The 17,193-nt window shown below is 49.6% G+C and overlaps 1 protein-coding gene across 1 annotated transcript in view; it reads right to left on the bottom strand.

The window, feature by feature from the left end:
- Positions 1-17,193, bottom strand: part of ACACB (acetyl-CoA carboxylase beta) — a 54,510-nt gene that overhangs the window by 11,113 nt on the left and 26,204 nt on the right. Inside the window, exons 20-38 of the mRNA XM_056859178.1 lie at positions 16,117-16,305; positions 15,730-15,830; positions 14,851-14,939; positions 14,624-14,748; positions 13,800-13,913; positions 12,042-12,155; positions 11,775-11,864; positions 11,005-11,123; positions 8,779-8,916; positions 7,766-7,865; positions 7,574-7,681; positions 6,768-6,824; positions 5,755-5,796; positions 5,418-5,633; positions 4,373-4,528; positions 3,474-3,677; positions 2,713-2,868; positions 1,932-2,054; positions 1,021-1,290 (exon numbers count right to left, since the gene is read on the bottom strand). Of these exons, the coding sequence (XP_056715156.1) occupies positions 1,021-1,290; positions 1,932-2,054; positions 2,713-2,868; positions 3,474-3,677; positions 4,373-4,528; positions 5,418-5,633; positions 5,755-5,796; positions 6,768-6,824; positions 7,574-7,681; positions 7,766-7,865; positions 8,779-8,916; positions 11,005-11,123; positions 11,775-11,864; positions 12,042-12,155; positions 13,800-13,913; positions 14,624-14,748; positions 14,851-14,939; positions 15,730-15,830; positions 16,117-16,305 (2,511 nt within the window). The remainder of the gene's footprint in view (positions 1-1,020; positions 1,291-1,931; positions 2,055-2,712; positions 2,869-3,473; positions 3,678-4,372; positions 4,529-5,417; positions 5,634-5,754; positions 5,797-6,767; positions 6,825-7,573; positions 7,682-7,765; positions 7,866-8,778; positions 8,917-11,004; positions 11,124-11,774; positions 11,865-12,041; positions 12,156-13,799; positions 13,914-14,623; positions 14,749-14,850; positions 14,940-15,729; positions 15,831-16,116; positions 16,306-17,193) is intronic.

Here is a 17,193-nt window from a genome sequence, read left to right as displayed (position 1 = left end):
ATAAAAGGAATCCACAGATGCTTTGGCACATCATTGGCTATTGCTCTCCTGTTGCACTGTAGCAGATCATACACAACTGGGTTGTCTTGTCCACACAGAAAAATCCAGTTGCCAATGATCATCCTGGTGCACCAAGAACGTAATATCCAGGTCAGACCACACATGAAGCTGCCTTATACTGAATCAGACCACCGGTACAGGTCAGGATTGTCTACCCAGACTGGCAGCAGCTCTCCAGAGTCTCAGGTCAAGGTCTTTCACATTGCCTACTACCTGATCCTTTCAACTGGAGATGCCTGGGACTGAACCTGGGACCTTCTGCTTGCCAAGTAAATGCTCTGCCACTGAGCCACGCCCCCTCCCCCTAAGCAATGAGTTACTGAGACACAGACAATCCCCGCTCAGCCATGAAGCAGAGTAAATTACCTCGAGGCAGTCAATTTCTCACAGCTGAGTCTACCTAACAGGTTTCTCACACAGAAACTGGGGGACATGTTCACACGGCAGTTCCTTGGAAAATACAAATGTGCCATTAATTGTAAAGCACTGAAAATAAAGCTTCTCTTCTTCAGACAGGAATCCCATCCAATCTGTGAGGAAAAGAAGGGGACGGCTTTTCATTCCTTGCAACCAAGCATCATAGCTGCTCCCACCCAATCATCTATGGGATGGATACTGAATCCCAGTTTGGGAGAGAGGCAACTCACATGGCTTAGCGGTAGAGTTTTTGCCTGGCAGGCAGAAAGTCCCAGGTTCAATCCCTGGCATCTCAAGTTAAGAGGCTCAGATAACAAGTGATGCAAAAGACCTCCATCTGAGACCCTGGAGAGCTGCTGACAGTTTCAGTAGACAATACAAACTTTCATGGACTCGAAGGGTCTGATTCAGTAGAAGGCATCTTCATGTGTTTACATGTGTCCACGTGAACAGTTGTGCTACCTCCCAGCCATTCCTTGAGTCTCACAGCTGGCGCTGTGTCTACTACACTGACCCCTTGTGATTGCCGAGAGGCTCACGCACCTTGTACGGATCTGCGGGGTCCACCCAGCCCACTTGGAACATCTGCTTGATCTCGTCGGCGAACCCGATGCGGGCCCCGCTGTTCGCTGCAATGTATATCCTTGGGATGCCTTTGGCACGGGCCAGTTCTGAGGCACGCAAGAAGAGGAGGTCTTCCTCAGGCCCAAACGACCCAATCTGGTACGTGATGTCGTTGCAGATGACGATGATCTCTCGGCCTTCGGGGTACTCGGGGCTTTTCAGTTTCATCTTGAAGGCAACCATTCCAATCTGGTAGGGTGTTTTTAAAACAAAGATACTTTTGTTTAAAATAATAGAGATTCAGAAACATCAGTCTGCTTTTTTAAAGAATTAAATTACATAACAATATTAAGTGTTGGGAAAAAGATTACTCCAAATTATTACCTTTACTAACTTACCAACTTGACTTCCATAACCTATAATTATCAAACACAAAAGAATAGCTCTCATAGCTTCTTCCGGTCTAACCTTCTTCCAATATAAAACAAGCAGCTGCCAATCTGAATATATACGTTTGGTGAAAAACACTCCCCTTCCTATAAATTGTTATATGCTGTGAGCTTATCCATAAGCACCACAGAACCAACATTTTTTTCAACCAATTAACTATTGTAGACTTTGATAAAGTTCAGTCTGCTTTGTATTTGTCTCTGTCACTCTGGGGACAAACTACATGCAACTTAGAGACCTCTGATCAGATCACCCCCAGTGGATAATTCAGCTTTAAGCAGCAGCTGCTGTAGAGGACCCCCCAATGAACTGGGGCAGAGGTGGTGAGGGACCAGCTTCACAAACACATTCCTGTCCCCAGGGCTCCAGCAACTGACCCACCAACGCCTCTGGAGCAAACCACGCTCCCCGTCCTTCGCTCCTGGCTGCTGGGTCCCTACCTCATTTCCGCCTGGCAGCCTGTTCATCTCTACCAGCTGTCCCTGGGAATCCAGCACTAATTCAGTATAAGTAAGGACATCTTTGGGGCATGCATCTGTGGAACCCCACATCTTGAAAAGAGCCTGAGAAATAAACAATTTGCCAATGTTAAAGCTGTTTGGAGAGAGGGGAAGGCAAGGTAACAAAAGTATTATGTGCACCAGTTCTCTGCCTGCCAACACACACGTTTCCTTATGCCAACATGCCAAATGTGAAGCAAACTTCAATGGCCAGGTAGGCAAAGCTTTACACTGATCCCCACCATCAACAGACATGTTTTTCTTATGCTGGTAGTTTTCAGTGTGGGAACAGATGGGCGGGAGGGTTTAAAACAAATGGCTCACCCACCCAAATTGTCAACCGCCGTAGAGACAGAAAGAAGCCAGGCTGGATTGTTTTTTAGAGAGCAGAAAGTGGTTTTGCTTCCCAGGGTGCGCACATTTTTCTTTTGTCCCACAGTTGCTTCTGGTCAAATAGGCTTTGCAGGTTTCTTTGAAATAGTGCAAAAGCCTGCAACACCTGTTCAACTTAGGGCAGGATTTTGACAAAAGTATGTGAATATGAACACCATGAGCAGACATTCCCCTATTCAAACCACCTTTAGTTCTCTGAATTATTCCAATTTGTCAGAGTCCAACAAGTGTTTGATTGACTGAGCAAGTGCTTTTCCAAAACAGGTGTGCATGGGGGGGAGTGGGAAGAGGGGCAACACCTTTCTCGCTGCTGCCCTGCCCAGCTCACCTGCCGGAACATCTCAGAGAAGTCATAGACGTAGGTGGTGCCGAGTGACTGAGCCTGAAAGCGCTTTGCTTGAAGCAGGTCCTTGGTGACATACGGAGTGTTGATCAACATCCCCTGCAAAGGCCCATGCTTGTCTCCATAGGACTGAAACATAATCTGATCCAAGATGCAAAGGCAAAGGTCAGGTCCCTTCACCCCTCGTTCTCCGCCCCCCCAATTTCTGAAGTCAAAACTATTCCAAAACTCAGTAATTCACTTGCAGATCAGTGCTTTAGAAAAAGAGTTGGTTTTTATATGCCGACTTTCTCTACCATTTAAGGGAGACTCAAACCGGCTTACAATCACCTTCCCTTCCCCTCCCCACAACAGACACCCTGTGAGGTAGGTGGGGCTGAGAGAGCTGTGACTAGCCCAAGGTCACCCAGCTGGCTTCGTGTGGAGGAGTGGGGAGACAAATCCGGTTCACCAGATTAGCCTCTGCCACTCATGTGGAGGAGTGGGGAATCAAACCTGGTTCTCCAGATCAGACTCCACTGCTCCACCCACCGCTCTTAACCACTTCACCACGCTGGCTCTCAATTCCAGAAGAAGAAGAGTTGGTTTTTATATGCCGACTTTCTCTACCACTTAAAGGAGAATCAAACCAGCTTACAATCACCTTCCCCTTCCCACAACAGACACCCTGTGAGGTAGGTGGGGCTGAGAGACTGTGACTAGCCCACAGTCACCCAGCTAAATGGCCGGGGTGCAGAGACACCTACGTTCCCCGTCCTGGGGTCGTTGACTTCCTTGTAAAGACTGATATCCAGGTAGTATCCCGACTCATCCGTGAGAAAGAGGCGGATGGGGATGACCTGGGTGGTTGGCATCAAGCGGATGTTGATCTTCACTTCGGCTTGCAGGACCCGGAGTTTCCACAAGCGCCGCCCGTAGCGCATCACCATGGAGCGCACAGATTCCTCAATCTGGGGACACAACGACAGCAACAGCATTTTAAGAGTACTGTGGAATACTGTGTCCAGTTTTTGGAATACTGTGTCTAGTTTTGGGCTCCACAATTTAAGAAGGATGTTGACAAGTTGGAGTGTGTCCAGAGGAGGGCGACCAGAATGGTCAAAGGTCTGGAATCCATGCCTTATGAGGAGAGACTTAGGGGGTTGGGCTTGTTTAGTTTGGAGAAGAGAAGGTTGAGGGGAGACATGATAGCTATGTTTAAATGTTTGAAGGGATGTCATGTTGATGAGGGAACTAGCTTGTTCTCTGTTGCTCCAGAGACTAGGACACTGAGTAATGGATTTAAACTAATAGAAAAGCGATTCCACCTAAACATTAGGAAGAACTTCCTGACAGTGAAGGCTGGTCAATGGTGGAATGCACTGCCTCGGAGGGTGGTGGAGTCCCCGTCTTTGGAGGTCTTTAAGCAGAGGCTGGATGGCCATCTGTCGGGAGTGCTTTGATTGTGGGATCCTGCATGGTGGGGGGAGGGTTGGGGACACTGGGGATGTTGGGGGGAGGTAGTTGTTAATTTCCTGCACTGGACTGGGGGTTGGACTAGATGACCCTGGTGACCCTTTCCAACTCTATGATTCTATGATTCTAAGAGGCCCTTTCACTTGGTACTCAGAATTCACATAGTGGGCACAGGAAAGGAAGCAGAGACCTTGGAGGGATCCATGACCACCGTTGGAACAAAGTTAAGGAAGATGTGGTTGCAGTCGGTGCGGACGCTGGTGTTGCTGAAGGCCACCTCCAGCTCATCCATGGCTTCCAGGAGCAGCCGCTCACCTTCGTTCTGCAGGTATTCAAAGGAGGCTTCCTGGTCCACGTGGGGAACGAGAGCATGGAAGGCAGAGAAAGCACCAGCCGTTTAGTTAGGGTGAGCGGAGCCTCCACACTCAAGGGTCCACTGCATGCCATTGGCTAAAGGGCAGCAGTGGGGCGGGGCTATTGTCTTGTCCAGCTTCTGGGCTTGGGTGGGAGGCTCTGGTTGGCCACTGTGGGAGACAGGATGCTGAGCTAAGTGGATTCCTTGCATTAAGGAGTTCCAGCTTTGAGACTGGGAAGGAAAGATTTTGGGTTTGGACAGTCTTCCACATGAGGCCCATGTATGAACATGCATATATGAACATATGAAGCTGATTTATACTGAAACAGACCTTTGGTCCATCAAAGTCAGTATTGTCTACTCAGACCGGCAGCGGCTCTCCAGGGTCTCAGGCAGAGGTCTTTCACATCACCTAGCTGCCTAGTTCCTTTAACTGGAGATGCCGGGGATTGAACCTGGGACCTTCTGAATGCCAAGCAGGTGCTCTACCACTGAGCCACAGCCCCTCCCCAATATGAAGCTGCCTTATATTGAATCAGACCTTCAGTCCATCATAGTCAGTATTGTCTACTCAGACTGGCAGCGGCTCTCCAGGGTCTCAGGCAGAAAAAGGTCTTTCCCATCATCTACTGCCTAGTCCTTTTAACTGGGATGCTGGGGACTGAACTTGGGACCTTCTGCAAGCCAGGCAGATGCTCTACCACTGAGCCACAGCCCCTCCCCCTGCAGGTCCCAGGAGACAAATCACAGCTAACTAGGATTAGTGGCACCGAACTACTAACTGGTGTCCTTCAGATCTGTTTAAGTTCACTTAAGAAACAGGCAACAGAGTTTGGGTGAATGGACAGAACTCCCCCCCTGCCTCCCCCCAATCAATTACCTTTGTAATGAGGTCTGAGTGCCTGACTATGGCACGGATGAAAAATCTGTAGTCAGTCACTTCTTTGCCTTCCTGCACTTTTGCAGCACCAAGGTAGAGGTGCATCTTGTGGTTGGCGCATGGCACTGCGGTGAGATCGAAGTTGCGCATCCGGCTCAACTCCAGCTGGAACGCCAGAGCTGGTTCCAAGTGGCGATAGATGCGGTCTTCAGCAAACTGCAAGGATGCCGAGAGAGCAGCGCAAAAACTGACTAGAATAGTGGCTATCCTACGTCGAGAGGAAATTTAGGGGGGCAATTCAAGAACGATACAGCCAAAGACACCAGCGGAGCCTTACCTCGTCTCGTGCTCGGAAAGTGAAAAACTTTGGGAATTCCCTCTGCAGCGAAAAGGAAAAGTTATAAAGGTTATAAACACATTAGAAAACATAATAATATATGAATCTGCCTTGTACTAAGTCAGAACCACTGGTCCACCCAGTTCAGTATTGCCTCCTGTGACGTGCAGATGTTTTCCAACTCACTCACTCTCTGTAAAAATGGAAGGGATTGAACCCGGGACCCTCTGTGTGCAAAGCATGTGCTTTAACCACTGAGCTACAAGCCCTCCTTGTATGATGTATTGTGACCAGCTGCAGATTTTCAGCACAGAAAAGTTGCTCTCAACAGTTGCTACCTGAGATGTTTTAACAAGAGATGCAAAGCACTGAACCAGGGGGCTTTCAGCATGTGAACTGGCCACAGTGATCCATGTGATGATCACATCCAAGTTAAAGCGCTCCATGTGAGGCTGCCTTTGAAAATGGTCTGGAAACGTCAACTGGCAGCAACCAGGCTTCTGATAGGGGTTGGTTACAGGGACTGTGTCATCCCTGTGCTGAAAGAGCTACAGTGGTGACCCATCTGTTTCTGGGCAGAATTCAATGTGCTGGTTCTTAAGGCTCCGAGGTACCTGAAGGACCATCTCCTCCCACACTATCCAGCCCACCCATGGGGTTTTCAAGGCAGCAGACATTCAGAGGTGATTTGCCATTGCCTGCCTCTGAATAGCGACCTTGAACTTCCATGGTGGTCTCCCATCCATGTACTAACCAGGACTGACTCTGCCATGCTTCTAAGATCTGATGAGACTGGGCTAGCCTGGGCCATCCAGGTCAGGCTGGTTTTATGTTACCAGATTTTTCATGGCTGGCTTCTGTTTAAGGATAGTTTTATGCTGTTTATGTTCAATGACTTGTCTTTAAGGGCTTGTTTTTAATATTATGGTGTTGTTTTATTTGTAGCAGGACTCCAAAGACGCTACATAAAAATATCTTAAATAACTAAATAAAATCACTGTACCCTTACAAACCTGCTGGGTTATCAGAAATGTGATTCTTCTGAGTCCATAGTCAACAAGGATGTTGTTCTGTAGAAAAAGAAAGAATGTGAGACAAAAACAAAAATGTTTTAAGGAGCCCAAGAAAAAGCTCTCATTGTCCTAGGCATGATTCCTAGGACAAAAAAAAATACAATCTTTTAAAGAACTTCTGTATTGAAAGCACAGTTGAACACGATAAATGTGGGCGTGATTTTGTGTTGTGTTTCCCAAACTGAGGGTGAAGCCAGACAGAACATTTTTAGACTCTTGAAGATGGCTTTAATAGCATCATCACGGCTCTCAAAACACCAAAGCAAAGCCTTGCCACCAAATCCACAGACTGGCATCGCAACTGAGCTTAAAATACTGGTGAAAAAATTGGGGGGGGGGGGTAGGGGCACAAGGTGCAGAATTATAGTGTATGCCTAAATGCTTATATGCTGTTTTGAGGCACTATACATCTCCTTGGCATGGGATGCGATTTGCTGGCATGTGTGTTCAACACAAGTTGTGAAGAAGGGCTCGTGAATTGCGTGTGAACCACCAACTGCAGCCAACCTTAACATTGCCACATTTGTGTTCACCTTCCTATTATTGTCACGTTGACCTTGGGAAACCACAGGACTGGACTGGGCCAGGAACCAACTTATCAGTTGCATGAAAGCACTCCTTGATGCCAATGTAGTTCTTACGAAGGATGTGCCCAGTGGGAATTGAGGTCAGGCCAATGGCCAACCACAGGCCTTCTAATTCCCCCCCCCCCACCGCCTACAAATGCCAAGAAAGCAGCAGTGAACCTTAGACTGGGCAAAGGCTCTGAAGACCGGCACCAACTCCTCATCTTCAAAGTGATCAGCCCACCGAATAGCAACGTTCAGGATGTGGATGGGCTCCTCTCGGACGCTCTGAAAATTCACAATATGGCAGGGTTAGTGATCCCGGGGGCACACGGGTTCCCGGGGAGAAGCTGGCAGCCAACCACCTCGCACCTTACTGTCGTCTTCGTCGTAGAGCGTGGCCCTCACTTCGCTGAACAAGGGGCTCTCCGAAGGGAGGTCAGCAAAGCAGGAAATCACTTCATCAAAGTTTCTGGCACAGAAGAGGAAAAGGAATGGATGTACCAAGGCAGAAATGAGAGACTTTAATGTGGGAGCTACCTCTATAGTCCAGGGGTTCCTAACCTGTTTCAGCCTGTGGGCACCTTTGGAATTCTGACCAAAGGTGGTGGGCACAGCCATAAAATTGCCATCATAAAATGACTGCCGCAGGAGGTGGAGCCAAGCACAAAATGGCTGCTAGGGCTTACCGCCAGTCACACGGTGAAGACCCATGCGCTGTGGTGGCAGATGCTGCCAAAACAACTTTTTAAAAATCTGCTCAGCCAATCAAATCCCCCATGGCCCATCAGAAGTCTTACTGGGCAAAAGCCCCACCTTGCCCTGCCTACTTCCTAAAAAAGACTTGGCGAGTGCCAGGAATGGTGTTGGTGGGGACCACGGTGTCCACAGGCATTGTACTGGGGGGACCCCTGGTCTGGTCCAATTCTCCAGCAACAAATTCTAAACGTACAGGCTTGAAACAGAAATCCCCTTGGTCTGTCCCTAGTTCCCTTTTGCAGTTCCTCCTATCATATTCTCTGTGGTGCAGTTTGGAAATAGATATATTCATAGAAGAAAGGGAGGGAGAGACGACTTAACACATGCTGGAGCGTGAGGTGGAAGATCCAGGTGACCCTCCCCATGGATCAACATGGGCACTCCTTTTGCCACTCCCCTTCCTTCAAGTGGGGCGGCTTGAACAGGAGAACTTCCTGGTGGATCGTGCCCTGTGCCTCCTCTGTCCATCTACCCCTATGTCCCAGATCTGTCACCTGAGGCAGCTACCGTGCCTTCCTTCACAAAGCTCTTTTTTGCTTCTGGATAACCAATAGCAAGCCCTCACAGCAAGACATTTCCCACATTCAGAATCCAACCACCCTCCTCCAGAAACTTTGCTCAGCTACCTGGTAAAGTCTTCAAATCTGTCGAAAGCAACCATGGCACCCATCCTCTGGCAGAGGGGAGAGAAGCCACTGTCCATGAACAGTTCCGTGCTGTGCCGGGCCAAGTCTGGGTTCGAGATGCTGACCGGCACTGACATTCTGCCAACAAAGCAAATGGCAAAGAGATCAAGAAGAAAAATGAGACGCCGCATAGCCACTGGGCTGCATCACAACTCAAACGGTTATGCCCATTCTCTTAAGATGAGGCATAAATAATAACAGAACTCAGGGCAGACTGAAGCATTTTTCCCCATCCCCATTTCTTCAGGCACCTGATCCATCAGTCACAGTTTCACCCCACCTGTCCTCCAAGGAGCTCAGCAGTGCATTTGCCCTTCTGCCATTTTATCCATCCAACAACCATGTGAGGTAGGTTAGGCTAAGAAAGAATGGCAGTCCTGTGTTCAAGTCCAGCACTCTGGCCACTCCACTGCACTGGCTCTTAACCTGGCTGTCCCATCAGGCTCCGAAGGATCCTTCTACCGTGGGCCACTGAAGCACCTGGGACCGGTCCTCTTTTAGCAAGGTTGAAGGTAGTTTGAAAGAGGGGGGCACTGCTTGTGGCCTCTGCACTCAACCCATGCTTCAACCCTCTGATAAACAAGATCATCACGTATTACTATTATTTCAAACGCCTGAAAAAACTGTTTGGCCAGATGCCCCAGAGGAAATGTGCCTGTCTACCAGGAAAAGGGAAGTCCCTCCCTGCCCATTTTGGACTCTGTTGCTGTCCACCTGCTGTCCATGTTTCTCAAAGCGCACTTTCAGGGCAGGTGCTGCTGCCTTCCGCTGATCATTGGAAGCGCCTGAAAGGAGAAGAGGTGTGTCCGCTCTCCCTCTCCTGACAGGCTGGAAAGGAATCATGTGACCCCTCTGACAGGCCCGCTGCATCTAGCTCACTGACACTGGGCAGGTCTCCTTGCCATATTCACCACGCAGAGTGGGCACTGCCACGGCATCTTCTCTGCATGGCTGCTGCAACACACGCTGCATCTACAAATATTTCACCAGGCTTTTAATTCTTTGCCAACCCCAAACGTTGAAGACAGAGCGAATTATTTGCAAACTAAGGAATGGCACTTTGCTACGATCCCTGAGGTTGAGAGTTCCCGTCACACACATCCACATGTAGGAGAGCCAAGAAAATCCCCTCACCACTGCCCCCCTCAATCGCTTTGTTCAACATGCTGGAGGTTAAACACTACAAATTCAAACTAATCTGTATTAAAAGCGCTAAACGATGCAGAGAACAGAAAGTTGTAAGTTGTAACTATACGCAGAAAGAGTCATGGGGTGGGTGGGGCTTACAAGCGTCAGCGTAAGCAGGAGGGATAATGCAGTGGAGGTCCTGGAGAAGGCCAAGTCAATTTCCAGCAGGAGCTGAAATGAGGCAAGCCAGGGAATCCCAGGCTGGCCTCATTCCCCTTGGCTTGCAGACTTCCAAACTGACGGTGCTGCATTAAAACAGTTCCTCCAAAACTCTCAAGACACAGTTAGCATCTTGACACCTGGCAGTTTCCATTCAGACTTCTTTCGCTGCTATGAAGCTCAGTTCACACAGTTTTCTTCTTTCTTCTTATGTTAATGGTCTGGGAAAAGAGACCCCGTTTTGCCCCCTCCCTGACACACACACACACGCCACAGAATTTCCCTAGCAAATTTAGAGAGAAGGAAGAGCGCTTGGGGGAGGGAGACTGGGAAGAGGGGGGCAACCAGGCATTTATGGCAGTATTATTTTACTTTTTTAGCAATTGTTGCTCATGCTGTAGAAGGAAAAGAATCTGAGACTCTACCTGCTCAGGGCGGGGCTGCTGCCTCTGCAAAAATATATGAAGAAATGAAACTGCCTTATACTTAGCCAGACCAACGGTCCACCCAGACCAGCATGGCCTCCTCCGTTTGGGGATGAATCTCCAGGATCTCCAGGCAGGGACTCCGTCTCCCAGGCAGAGAGACTCCAGGCAGAGACGGAGGAGACTGAGCCTGGTACCATCCGCATGCAGGCCATACACCCTACTATTGGGCTCATCCCTCTGCCCCATCTGCTATATTCTGAGGTTTTAAAAGAGACATCCTTTTCCAGTTTTATCCAGAACCAAAGCTCCTTCCCCACATGTAGAAGAGAACCCAAATAAGTCCTGGGACCAAGGGCAGCACCATCCCTGGCTCCGGCTGCCTCCTGCTGACCTGTTTGGGTGGGAGGAAGGCAACATGAACTGGAACTCGACCACACAGGTGCCGTCTATGAGCTGGCGATGCTGCAGGCTGTTCAGTTCGTAGGCAATGTAGGCTCTCCTCACGTACACCTGGCAAGGAAAAGACCCCACAGGTAACCACGATTCAACAGCGTCTTCTTTCTCACTGGAAAAATTACGGTGGAATGAAAAAACACTACGGATTTTGTGGGAGGGGAGAAAAAGAACAAAGGATTCACAAATAATAAATGGCTGGATCCACTGTCTTGCCTGTGAGATCTTTCCTATGAAACGTTCATGGGTGATTTCAGGGCCTGTTTGGAGTAGTTGTGATCAGCCACACAAGAGGAAAAGCTGAGGCGCGAGGCAGAGACCGGGCACCAGTGAGCCTGCGGTGAAGTTACACAGACCCAAGAGACGGGGGGCAGGGGCCAGTCAATCATCACCTGAGTACGGCAGCCGCACTTCAGCTGAGCTCTTGGTGTGGCTGAAATAAAGCTTTTAACTTCACAATTCCCACCCCTGAAAGCTCAGCCTCCTCAGCCTGCAGACAAGGTCTGAATCCCGCAGAACCTGTCACTGTTGATCATGAATGCTTCACATGCACATTTCTCCAGGGTGGAGATTATCTCAGAACAGTCTTTAAGCGCTCGTCCATTCACCCCTAATCCAACAGCAGCTCATCTTGGCCTTTGAGACCTGGCACTTGGCATGAAATAGGGATCATCATCAAAGGCAAACCTCCCACAATTCTTCCTTTACCTCCAGGGCCGCCATGCGCACCACCTGGTTGGAGTGGTAGAAGAAAGCGGGCAGGACATCAAAGATGGTGGTTTCTGAAAGGATCAATTTCTGAAAGGAAGGAAGGAACACAAAAGAATTACAAAGATTTCTATGCCAACCCAATTGCCCAAAGTTCTTTGCAACCAGAGACGCCAGGGACTGAGCCTGGTGGTCTGTCACTGAGCGCCCCCCCCCCACCGTGCTTTTCAAGATCAGATTGCTACTGTGGTCGTAAGCAAGGCCAACCTTTAGGTTTTCAGGGCAGAACTGGTGTCCGTACATGTCAATGGCCGAAAGGAAAATGGACTCGACCTGGTTGTGCCTCAGTTCATAAGAAGGGAGGTGAGAGGCAATCAGTACCTGGGGAGAGAGGGACACAGTAAGCCAAGACACCGCAACCAGGAGGGGGGAAATTCTGTGATCAGAATTCTGCAACTTGTGGACCCTGATTGGGTAGAAAGGTGGCAAAAAATGTTTTAGTTAAATAATTGGTTGGTTAAGGACCAACAAGTTACACAGGTTGGGGGCTGGAATTACTGTGGAAAGGCAAGGATTTGTGCTAGGTGCTGAAACTCATATGTCTCCCACTCTGAGACTTCAAACTTCTGACTCTTCCTCCCTGCAGGTTCACCACCTTCAGCCATCAAAGCCCGGGCATTTCCCAGGCATTTCTTAACCACCAAGGAGAACTGGTGCAGAGAAACACAAGCCACTGCAACAGCTGACACAGTATTAAAAATTAATTTCTACATGCTTTCTGTAAGATGCTGAGGTATAACCCAAAGTCATTACCTAGTGTGCTTCCCAACATTTGAACGTGGGTCTCCCATGCACCAGATTTTGAAGGATGGTGCATGGCAGTGGACTTTGGTTTTCCATGCGCAAACCTACAACAACATTGATCCTGAGGAACTGAGGTTTGCCTAATTCTCACCCATGAGGACTAGAAACTTCAAATAATGCATGTATGTATGAGGGGTCTGGAGACCAAGTCCTATGAGGAAAGGTTGAAGGAGCTGGGTATGTTTAGCTTGAAGAGAAGAAGACGGAGAGGGGATATGATAACCATGTTCAAGTACTTGAAGGGCTGTCATATAGAGGAGGGTGCCAAGTTGTTTTCTGTTGCTCAAGAAGGTCGGACCAGAACCAACAGGTTGAAATTAAATCAAAAGAGTTTCCGTCTAGACATTAGGAAGAATTGTCTAACAGTTAGAGCGGTTCCTCAGTGGAACAGGCTTCCTCGGGAGGTGGTAAGCTCTCCTTCCCTGGAGGTTTTTAAGGTTAGATGGCCATCTGTCAGCAATGCTGATTCTGTTACCTTAGGCAGATGATGAAAGGGAGGGCATCTTGGCCATCTTCTGGTCACTAGGGTTGTGGGGGGGGGAGGTAGTTGTGAATTTCCTGCATTGTGCAGGGGGCTGGACTTGATGGCCCTCGTGGTCCCTTCCAACTCTATGATTCTATTTTATATTGCATACAATGTTATAAATTGCTTTGAAGTCTCATATTCAAAAGCAGCCTGACATGTGGCATGGAAAGGGAGTGCTGTGAGAAATGCCAGCCCAAAGCCCCCAAGGACACATGGAACAAGTAGTGAGAAGAAGAGAAGAAGAGTTGGTTTTTTATATGCCGACTTTCTCTACCACTTAAGGAAGAATCAAACCGCTTACAATCACTTTCCCTTGCCCTCCCCACACAGACACCCCGTGAGGTAGGTGGGGCTGTGACTAGCTCAAGGTCACCCAGCTGGCTTCATGTGGAGGAGTGGGGAATCAAGCCCGGTTCACCAGATTAGCCTCTGCCACTCACGTGGAGGAGTGAGGAATCAAACCCGGCTCTCCAGATCAGACTCCACCGCTCCAAACCACTGCTCTTAACCACTACACCACGCTGGCTCTCTGTGCGCTTCTGTACTGCCAGCCTCAGACGCGGGGCTTGGGCAGCAATTCCAGTTGCATCAGAATGGTCCCTGATTTAAAAACAGCCACACAAAACCAGACTGACCTGCCTGGCCCTCAAGGCAACTTTGGAGTGCTCCGTTTTGCCCAGCTGGGTGAGTTCATTAAGAATAGCCATCAGCTCATCAGTCAGGGTCGGGTCTCTGCCACAAAGGTGGTCCTGTATACAACGTTAGGAACACACACACACAAACATTTTCTATCCTGCTTTTTTAACCGACATTTTCAAAGGCGTTCCAATTAAAACACTAGAACTCATTCAACATCATCATGAACACATCTCATAAAATCAGACACAGCATAAGACAGTCAAGCTCTAAAAGAGGGCATTCCAGTTTCAAATACCCTGCAGAATGGAAAGGAAAATACTTCCCCAAATAGTCCAGCGAGGACAGACAGATAAGCCTATTCAGGAAGTAGATTCCACAGCAGAGAGGCCTCCAACGAAAAGGCCATGTTCCTCCTGGATGCATAGGAGACTGAATCCTGAGCATGGCCTTATTGGAAGAGCTTAAAAATTGGGGGGGTCCATATAGAAAATGCTCCTGAAGGTATTCTGGGCCTGGACCTTTCAGGGCTTTAAAAGGTCAAAAGCAGCACTGTGAATCATGCCCAGAAATAAAAAGATACTCAATGAAATAGTTCTGGCAATAGATGGGTGAAAGCATTTTGGGGAAAAAAAATGATTTCTGGATGTTTAGAAATGGACAAGCTCCTTGCTAAGAAACCACCCACAGGGAGGGTCTCAAGAGGAGGAGGACCGCTTTCTCCCAGGAAGTGTCCATTCCTCCACAGGAAGCCCTGCCTTTTTATTTGAAAGATTCCCCCCCCCCACTCCTGTGATCATCCTTGCTTCCCGTTTCGACTCACAATCAACATGGTCACCAAGAGGTTCTTCTTTGCCACCTGGGCGTGGGAGAAAATGCACTCAAGGACTGGGGTCATGTTGGGCATGTACTGCTCGCGCAGGTTGATCACACATTTGTCGTAGTGAGCTGCGAAAGGGAAAGAAAAGGAGCCCTCTTCACTGAGAGACAGCCTTTACCACAGCTGTTGGAGAGCCCCGAGCATGGCACAGACACACACCCACCCTTTACCTTGCTGGAACTGAGTCTCCACCTGTAGGTATCGCCTCAGCAAATCTAACACTACAGATTTCATGTGGCCTCGGATGCCGCTGCGGTATCTGATGAGGGAACAGACAGCCGATGCCGACGCATTCAGGGCTCGCTTTTAACATCTGCCATAGTTACAATAAATATACCAGCGCAACTTGCTGACCAAGCAGGATGGGTATAAACAACACATGTACACATGAAGCTGCCTTATACCGAATCAGACCATTGGTCCATCAAGGTCAGTATTGTCTACTCAGACTGGCAGAAGCTCTCCTGGGTCTCAGGCGGAGGTCTTTCACATCACCTACTTGCCTGGTTCCTTTAACTGGAGATGCCCGTGATTGAAAGCAAATGATTTCCCACTGAGCCACAGTCCCTCACCAACACAGGCAGTGAACTCTTTGCTGAACTACCTTTTAGTCTTTGACAAAAATAATATCTTGCAAGGGGTTGGACCAAAGTAAATGTTGTGTTGAGAATCTGCAATCAGCTGTCTAGGCATGTACTTTAACATTAAAAAGCAGCTGGAGGACAAGGAGGCAAAGTACAATTTAGGTCAGCGTGAGAGCACTGGGACAAGGGAGGACTGTCATCCCCATCACCTTTAGACAGCTATGACTGATAAAGGCTTCCTTCCTACAACTCCTCCCCTTCTAGCTGCTGGCTGAGCTGCTGTGATGTCACAGAACAGTCAAAATCATTCTAACTTCTGAGGAAAAGATCAATCTGATGAACGTCTGATGAACATTACAGTTTGTGAGTAAGAAGTGGAAGTTCAGTTGGGGCAGGGGATGAAAGAGAAAAGGCACAGGGCCTTGGGATAGGAGGGGCTGCTGGAATGGCTTCCCCAAAACTCACCTTTGGACCAGCTGCACAATGCTCTGAGTGTTCATGAAGAAGACTTCGCGATCAGATTTCCGCTGCAGGGTGGCTGCGTGGCTGTCTAAGACGCTGGCAATCTTGAAGAGGAAAGACCAGGAAGAAAGAACAGAGACGCAGACAAAAAGACAGCTGTCTGAAGGAGTGAACTGTGACTCACGAAAGCTCACACCCTGCTAGAAATGTTGTTAGTCTTTAAGGTGCTACTGGACACTTTCTCTTTTCTGCTGAAGACAGCTAGATATTGCTGGGGATTAAGAACGCTAGCCGTTCTTTCAAACAAGATGAACTGCTTACAGCTGTGTGCCCACTGTATTTTCCTAGTGCCCGGGGAAAACGGCACAACACTCCCGGCGTGACCCTCACCTGCTGGCTGGGAAACTGGCACAGCACAGAGGTGATGTTGCTGGCGTACTGAGCCATCACCTTCCGGATCGACTTCTCCACCGACAGCGGGATTCGGCCAGAAATACTCGTCATGATCTCCTGCAGCTCCAGCAGGGGGAGGGAGGGGTCCCGGAGGGTCTTCATCAGCTTGCAGACCCATTCTTTGATCTGAGTCCCAAAATAAAAATGGATGATCCATGACACACAGATCTGGAACAGAAAAACTGCAAAGCAAACCCAGTGTCCAACCACCAGCAGCCATGGCAGCATCCGTGCCACTGCTTAACCCAGGGGTAGGCAAACTGGCTCGAGAGCCACATGCGGCTCTTTGGCCCCTTGAGTGCGGCTCTGGGCTGCAGGATCGCGGCCGCCCACCCAAGAAAAGCCACCTTCCCCGGGCGTGGAGGGCACGGGGGGGGGGGGGCTGGCTTCCTTCGGCAGAGGATCAGGGCTGCACGTCGCAGCGGAGGAGAGCCTGGCGTCCCTTCCCTGCCCCGGCTGGGCTCTGCGCGCATGCAGAAGTCCCGCAAAAGTTCTCCACCTTTCTGCCAGCCCAGAGCCGCCGCCACACCGGGGGGGGGGGCGGATCTTTGCAACGTGCTGGCCCGAGCACCGGGGAGGAGGGAGGCCCCGATCCAGCACACACACACCCTCCCCTGCCTTCCTCACCTGCAAGCTCCAGCGCGTCACCCTCGTGGCCTGCCCTTCCCTTCCGCCGCTGGAGAACGCCAGCGAGAGGGGAGGGGGGGAGGACACCCCTCCGCCTTCCTCCTCCTCTTCTTCCTCCTCCTCCTCGGAGGCCGAGGCTCTGAGGAGGGGCAGATGGGCAGGCGACGGGTGGACGGCAGGCAGGCCAGGGAGGGAAGGAAGGAAAGAACCCAGGCGGCGGCAAGGAGGAGGAGGCCGAGAGGCGAGCGTGGGAGGCCGAGGCGGCTGGGGTGCGCCAGGGATGCCGAGAGATCAGTGGGGGTCGGGGATATGCAAGGCCATTGTTCACATTAAGTGTTTGTCAGTCATTGTCATGATTTAATTTTATGGATACCTTACTTACAATTT

This window comes from Euleptes europaea, chromosome 13 (assembly GCF_029931775.1).
Source record: "Euleptes europaea isolate rEulEur1 chromosome 13, rEulEur1.hap1, whole genome shotgun sequence".
NCBI classification, from domain to species: domain Eukaryota; kingdom Metazoa; phylum Chordata; class Lepidosauria; order Squamata; family Sphaerodactylidae; genus Euleptes; species Euleptes europaea.
Note: the sequence above shows the minus strand (reverse complement) of the source record. Positions and strands in the feature narration are given on the sequence as shown.